Below are 7598 nucleotides of genomic sequence, written 5' to 3' on the forward strand. Positions count from 1 at the left end.
ATACGGTTAATTAGTAGATCCAATTCTCTCTTGTTCTCCACATCTATGTCATGATTTATTAGGGAGTGTGACTCCTTGTCAAATCTTGAACTTGAAGATTCTTCATTTTTATGACTGTACCTTGCTTACTGGTAAATATCTTTATCCGTGAGATCTTACCTTTTTTAAACATGTTTCAACTAAAACGTACTATTCCTAATACACTGTCTACTCATGGATTGACTTTCGCCTTTGATTGTGCTATGCAATTAGATAGAGAGAACCATTTCCTGCCCTTACTATTGAAAGTATATCCCTTTAACTGTCTCTGTCTGTTAGCCAAAGATGTTCGAACTTCACATGGTAGACCTACATGTTAACCTCCCATGGTTCAACAAGAATCACTCTGAATTCTGAGGTGCAGAACTTTCAAGGAGTAATCACAATTTTTTGAGGAATAATCACAATTAGTAACCACAAAGCCAACCAAAAAACCCCAATTTTTTGGGGAATAAATCAGAAGAATGTTCGATCAAGGATTAATTGAGATTCATTCCAGAATTCTGCTTATATACTTCAAAGCATATTTCACAAGAACCTTAAGTTAGACATGCAGAATACCTCAGATACATCAAAACAGAAAAGTGCCTTCCACAAAATTTGGAAACATATTTTTTAAATGAATATAAAAACAAAACTCTTATCCACAGATTGGAAAAGTTGCCTGATATTGTGAAACTTTGGCCAGATCCATTAGAAACATTACATCTCATGCCAAAACTCACAATTTGTCTATGAACAGACATAATGATACATTTCCTCAAGAAAACCATCCTTTGATGCTGTGTTATGACACTGGATTTGCACATTCCACTTACAAAATGAATGCCACCAGCAAAAGGTTTCAGTGTACACATGAGACAGAAATTGAATTTCCTTGCTAACTCATTTGAGGCAATTGAAGAGTAAAATATAAGCAGTTTTACATCAACTAGTCAGGCAATGCAAGAGAAATCCTACATTGGAGAAAATCCAACATGCAACTTAATAAAAGCATATATATTACATGTATCACCACTCATTTTAGATGAAATATTTAGAAATCAGCTTCTGTGAGATCTTCCTTTTGCTTAGCTATGTATTTGACTGCAAACTGTTTTCAGTCGCTTTGCTGCCTGCACAAATCCACTAATCACCTGAAATTCATCCAATTGCTTTGTGAAGGTAAAGCAATTGGATTGAATGTAAGTCAGAGGGGTTGGATGGTCATTGCAATTGCAATCCAAAAATGTATTTTCCTGAAGTTTAAGTTTTCAAAAGTGCAGATGTTATAAGGAATTAAAATTGATATGATTCAAAAAATTCTGCAAAATTTAACACTTGTGCATGCTGCTTGAATATCAGACTACATGTAATCTATTAGGTTATTTTAACTTCCATGTAGAAAGTGAACATTAAAAAAAACCATCAAAACAGAGCAGAAATCAAATGATAAACTATGACCTATGTTTGCAGATACTGCAGGGTGCCCTCCTCTACCCAAACAGCCTAACAGATATGATCCGATTTCAGATCCCTGGTTGCATTAGGCATAGGTATGATGAGAGTATGTCCTTGGCCTATCCATTCCCAAAATGAGGATTACGAAGGCAAGCAATTTGATTATTAATAATTATTGATTTGACATTGTCATCAAATTATCAATTATCATTTCAAAAGTTTTTTCAATTCTGTTAATATTTTTGTGCATTTGTAATATACATAGAGTGGAGAAAAAATTATCAGAAATCATCGAATGAACGAGCAACATAGACAATAACAGATGAATAAGTTTGATAGCTACTTTGTTTGACTGCTCCATATTTTATCACTTCCAGGTTCTCACTGACACATAGAAAAAGCAGTGTTAAAAAACATTTCCAGCAGGCAAAACCATAGTTTGCAAACTCTCCGAAAACTCTCGAAGTTGTCAAATACTCTCAAATTTTTTTGCTGGTCGAGTACTCTCAAGTTAACTCTCGCATATGTATAGATGTGAAAAAATGTTGGTAAAAAGTGTCAATGCAGAGAAAACATTGGATTAGATGCATTTTTCACATGATGTTAGAGTTATAAAACTACACATTTTCTCTGTTGAGATGTCAATTTCTAATTTAATACATTTTGTAATTGAATTTTAGAAAAAATATATGTTTCTTAAGAGATTTTAAATTTTAGTACTTTCTGAGTTGCCGAGTTTTTGTAGAGTATATGCTGAGTTTTTGCCAAGTTGAAAATTTTGAGCTTGCCGAGAACTCTCCGAGTCCGACTCTGCAAACTATGGGCAAAACCATGAAAATAGTTTCACAATCTGCACTGATAAGAATTTCAGTTGACATGTGACTTTATCAATATTAGTCATTCTTCTACATTCGTTGAGTGGATTTTCTCCTCTGGTAACACTAAAGTTGACATTTTGTAGTTTTAGGTTCACTTAATATGTATGATTGCACTCACAATAAATACTAAAATACAAGTTAAATCTTGTGTTTGGGTTCTCTTTCAATGATAGGCCAAACCCAATCAACATGAAAAATCAATCCAGAAAATCCCTACCACAAGTTGACCGAAGAAAGTGTTTATAGATCTTTAATTGTCACTATAATGTTCCAACCCATACAACCAGACTACAATCATGAAATAGTGCTTTCTTTTACACAATGAATAATGATAAATCCCTCAGAATTCAAGTAAATATCTTCAAATTCCAATGCAGTGTACAGTAACTTTTTATCAGTTCTCTACTAGAACTAATGTTCTTAGCTTCTGTTTGGATTTGACAGCAACTTAAAATAGCAACAGAAAATTTTCATATGATGGTTGACGGACCCAAGCCCAAAAAGGACAAATCATATTTGATGTTACAGGATTCTTGTAGCAAAAACTTCAAAGCAATCTAAATCCATATATTGTATTGAACTCAATTACCTGTGAAATGAAATGCCTTTCAACAGCACCAACCAACTGATCTTTTGAAGGATTGGGACTTACATCAACCTACAACAGACACACAAACAAGGGAAATTTGAATGTGTAAAAGTTTTGAGAAGAAAAGATGTGGGAAAGTAGATGCCTAGGTACATATTGGCATTGCAATATAATACTCACGAGATTGAAGTGTTTCCAATATCTCCACAGGGCAGAGGTCTCCAATTTGCTGAGATCCACCTTCTGAAATCATTTGATCACTTGTCATGAAATGTGTCCACTCCCCCACTTATCAAAACTGTGAGAATTTTTTTATATAGTTTTATCCTTAAATTACATATCCATAAGAACTTAAAGATTTTCAAGGAAATGCATACTCATCATTAATCACAAGCAGCCTTGCAAACACCTTCGACCCTGTATCTTATAAGATTATTTTCTTACCAGAGTTTAATTAATTTACTGAGAGGTGTTGAAACCGTGAACATTGTCATAAATTCTTATTGTAACATTGTATTTAGAGAATACAGAGAGCAGTTATCTTTGTAGTAATCATTGAACTGGGAAAACCATCTGAAACTTCTTAGGTTGGCTTCTCTACTTTATGGATCATAAGAGTTTTAATTACAAGATACAATTCTCACTCATGAAATTAATAGGCTACAATACAATTTGTTAAACTTTACCATCCTTGTAAACATTGAAATCATTGGCAGTGTTATATATTTTTTGGGTAACCGTATACAAGCAGCAGTGTGAAACTTTCTTTTTTTAAATGCGTAGGCTGCAATACATTTTGCTATGCTTTACCGCTTTGAAGTTGTCAGCGCCATAACAGATATTTATGCTAATTGCAAAGATGTAACAGAGCTTAATACTTTTAAAAGATGAGATATTTCTACATTAATCCAAAACTAGTATTCAGAACACCATCTCAAAAGTTTTGAGGCAAGCTTGTCTATTTTATGAATGATAAGGGTCTTTTCTGACTAAGGTCTAAAATGTAATTCTTCCTTCACACACAAAGAATAAAATGAAAATTGCTATATTCTGTGTCCCTCGTAGGTTTAGAAAAAAAAATGGTTCTAGGGCATATACTTACCAGCATCCCTTGGGAATGAATGTTTGGATCTGTAGATTGCACTTGGTTACCATCTTTCATGCGGTTTGAACCTACTAATACACGAGGCCTGGATTTCTGTTTGCGAATCTTTTGAAAATCATCAGAAACTTGATCACATAAGTAAACAAAAATCAATGTCAGTAACCACAACAATATAATGCCCACAGTGCAGAAATACATTTTTTGACAACCTGTCCATAATGAGAATATCGAACTCATTTTCTAAACTTTCATCATCATACTCATATTCATTATTAGTTTAGAAACAAGCCCAAAACGACATGGTTGCACGCAATCTCTCTGTCAACAAAATTATACACACATTGCTGAATTTTATTTTTTTGTCACCAAATATATACCCATATTTCTAAATTTTATTGGTTCATCAAGAGTCAAAACAATCAAATCCATTTTGTGAATCTCAAAAAAGCCACATACACATTGCTGAACCCAATTTATTGTCATCTCACTCATATGCCCATACTCAATTATTCCTACTCGAACCCGTACGCATATGATTAAATCTCCAACAAACTCACACACGGTTAATTCAATATTCTTTGTCTCAGAAAAAGCGTACCCACATTTTTGTTGCCATTTTTATGGTCAACAAATTAATACCCACATAGTTGAATTCAATTATTCTCTCAAGAAACTGATACCCACATTGCTAATTCAATTCTAAGGGAAATAAACTGAAATGGGTAGACGATAGAAAATGACCTAAATCCATGCTGCTACTATTGTTGTCAGAAGAAGCAAATTCTGGCACTTTATCCTCCTCTTGTTCAGTGGGTAGTTCAATGACACTAAGGGCATTTCTTTGCAATTTCACTTCTAATCCATTTGGAAGTACCTGATAAACAAATTGATTCATAATAATATCTGTAACCTTGGTCTGCATATGAATTTGATGGGCATAAAAAAGAAGTCAAAAGAACCAAAAGATTCAGAAGTTATCGTTACCAGCCAATGCCATCCTCGAACACCAGCAGTATTCTTGACAACAGCATGTAAACCAATAAGGAAAGACTTAGTCCTATTATTTCCTGTTATGATGACTTTGGTGTTCTTTGGCAGCCCTGAGGCTCCCCCTTCCTCTTCCCCGGATAGCAGAGCATCCTCCATTATTGTTGTGCATGCAACTTTACCAGATTTTTCTTTTCTATCAACCGAAAGGAAAAATAACTGTACTCCACCAGATGTATGTCGATGAATGTGTTGGGACAATCCTCTTTTTCTTTACCCAAATAAATGGAGGAGGACAGCTACTGACATCAAAGGTGATTGAATGATTAGACATCTGCCAATGTTGGGGCGACAAGTGGACGTTTCCACTTTGCCAAACCTAAAAATTGAACTCCAACACGTGGCGTTGTGTTTTTTTTCCTCTTTCCGAAATCTGTAGGATCCTAAGCTCTTAACAAGTTCTAATTCATGCATGCACTAGGGGAGACATTTCTACAGGCTACAACCGGCAAAAGAGCAGCACATGCACAAATGATAGCAGAAAAAGGGAAAGATTAAACATGGTGCAAGAGGATTACTTATTGATGTATAATTAGGGTGTACACTAGGAGAAACCATAGTAGTTGGGCTACCTTTGCACACTTAATAATTTCTAATTTGTATGTCAAAATTTGTCATTTTTTTTTGGTTAATCTCTTGCAGTGAATAGCTTAAAGTTAAACTTTCAGTTTTCTTACATTTACGGAGTTCTTTGTAGAACTTGTAGAGTATGAGGTAGTCTAAAAGTGTCATTTTTAAACGTTTGCCCAATACCTACCACTAAGATTCCCCAATAGTCGTTATAGTATTTTTTGCACAAATGGACCAATTAGCAATCAAGAAAACTAAAAGATGAAAAAAAGCGAACGATTATTGGTGTTCATGGTGATTTGTTTTGGCATGTTTGTTTACAGGTGCAAGGGTTTTTGTGGGCAGTAATTAGGTTGGGGGGAGTAACATTTAGCATGACGACATTGTGTACATGGGCCACAACTAGCTTGTTTCCCCTAGTAGTAAAATTTCTTTGGACTGCCCTCCATGTTATGTTGAGATATAAGTATGCAAGTTTTATTATATTATTGAATTGGACATTCCTCTCCCCTTAATAATGATTTAATTGGTATTAATAATTGTGAAACAAAATTGACAATAGCATAAGATTGTATGGAATTAAAAAAGAATTTAAAGAGTAATTTGTTTATTTATATAAGCTACATATATGTTTTCTTTTCTACTTATGAGGATCTTAAGCTTTCATGAATTTCTAATCAAGAATGGAAAAGATATTTCAAAGAGACTAGAACATTACAAGTATTAATCAAATAAAATCAATAGAACGAAATATTAGATTAAAGTGTTGGATACAAATGATTAATTGTGTGTTGTCTTTGATGTTACACAAATGTCATAATCATTATCAGTTAGTATACCCCGAATTCACTTGGGTAGTAAAGATAGTTCTCAGTGTCTACTGAGGGTTCGTGTGTTTGCTTAGTTTAGGAGGCAGTGTATATCAAGTTCACTCGGGCGTCGAAGGAAAAGTGCAGAAAGTGAGTGTTAACCGAGCTCACTCAGGTAACAAAGGAAAGTTGGATGGAGTCAGTGCTAATCGAGCTCACTCGGTTGCCAAAGGATTTTCGTAAGTTTGTAGTGTTAACCAAGCTTATGTTGGTTAACAAAGGAAATCATTTCAAAGTTAGTTTCTACCGTGCAGGTTCAGCTAACAAAGGATTTTCTTATTTTGTTGTATTAAGCTTAATTGACATATCTATTGATTCCAGTTGACTAAGATGATGAATATTGATTATTGCAAGTTGTATTTGAGCTGACTTGACAAAGTGGAAGGTATAAATATAAGGTCAAGTTGTGATTTCAACTATCTATGAAAGTGCAAGAGAATGTGTGAATTATGATGATATGATTGAAGATCTATTGATGAGCAAAGGAAGCGAATTTGAAGGATAAGCAGAATATCCTTGTGGTGCAGCAAAGCCATACTTGATTAGAAAGGATTAAGTACAAGCCAGAACAGAGATCTGAAATCAGCAAATTAGTTGCAGTCAAATCAGGTCATCTCATTGTTACTCTCTAACCATTGTAGCAATGATCTAAATCTTCTAACAGAGTTGGCTTAATAGCTATTTGCAAATCCTCTAACAAGGTGGCAATTCCATTGAATTGTTCTCAAGACCTCTAACTAGGCCACTCGTAACAAGGTGATTAAATCCTTTAACAGAGTCACACCTAACAATGTGTTTTGTAACCTTTAATGGGGTTGGGTCCTAACGGGGCTCACTTTAGAAGAGTGAAAATTAATAACTAGTTGCTATTGGTGGTTTTTTCCAAATTGGGTTTCTTCGTTAAATCCTAGTGTCAAATGTGTTCATGTTATTTTCCTTATGTGGTTGCAACTAAGTTAAAGTAATGATAATCACAAATAACATCTAATAGTTTACCGAGCTAATCCAATTATTACTGAGTTATAGCATTCTATATGTTTACCGAGCTTCAGCAGTATTCA

The 7598-nt window shown here is 34.3% G+C and overlaps 1 protein-coding gene across 1 annotated transcript; it reads right to left on the reverse strand.

Moving 5' to 3' along the window:
• Positions 1-628: 628 nt before the first annotated feature.
• On the reverse strand, positions 629-5311 carry LOC149531698 (uncharacterized). The gene is made up of 6 exons (XM_089809055.1): positions 5036-5311; positions 4793-4925; positions 4049-4176; positions 3127-3189; positions 2947-3015; positions 629-1193 (listed from the first exon to the last, which is right to left on the reverse strand). Exons 1-6 carry the CDS (start codon positions 5195-5197, stop codon positions 1110-1112), a joined length of 639 nt encoding a protein of 212 aa, XP_089665181.1. The 5' UTR covers positions 5198-5311; the 3' UTR covers positions 629-1109.
• Between the last annotated feature and the right edge of the window lie 2287 nt (positions 5312-7598).

This window comes from Cupressus sempervirens, chromosome 11 (assembly GCF_028749045.1).
Source record: "Cupressus sempervirens isolate cs-2001-9-10 chromosome 11, ASM2874904v1, whole genome shotgun sequence".
NCBI lineage: Eukaryota > Viridiplantae > Streptophyta > Pinopsida > Cupressales > Cupressaceae > Cupressus > Cupressus sempervirens.

What these genes read in the sequence shown, in the direction of transcription:
- LOC149531698 (XM_089809055.1), bottom strand. Translation starts at nt 5,197, where the DNA reads ATGGAGGATGCTCTGCTATCCGGGGAAGAGGAAGGGGGAGCCTCAGGG. An exon ending in TTCGAGGATGGCATTGGCTG is followed by an intron (nt 4,926 to 5,035) that starts GTAACGATAACT and finishes TTTGTTTATCAG; the next exon opens with GTACTTCCAAATGGATTAGA. An exon ending in TAGTAGCAGCATGGATTTAG is followed by an intron (nt 4,177 to 4,792) that starts GTCATTTTCTAT and finishes TATGTGATCAAG; the next exon opens with TTTCTGATGATTTTCAAAAG.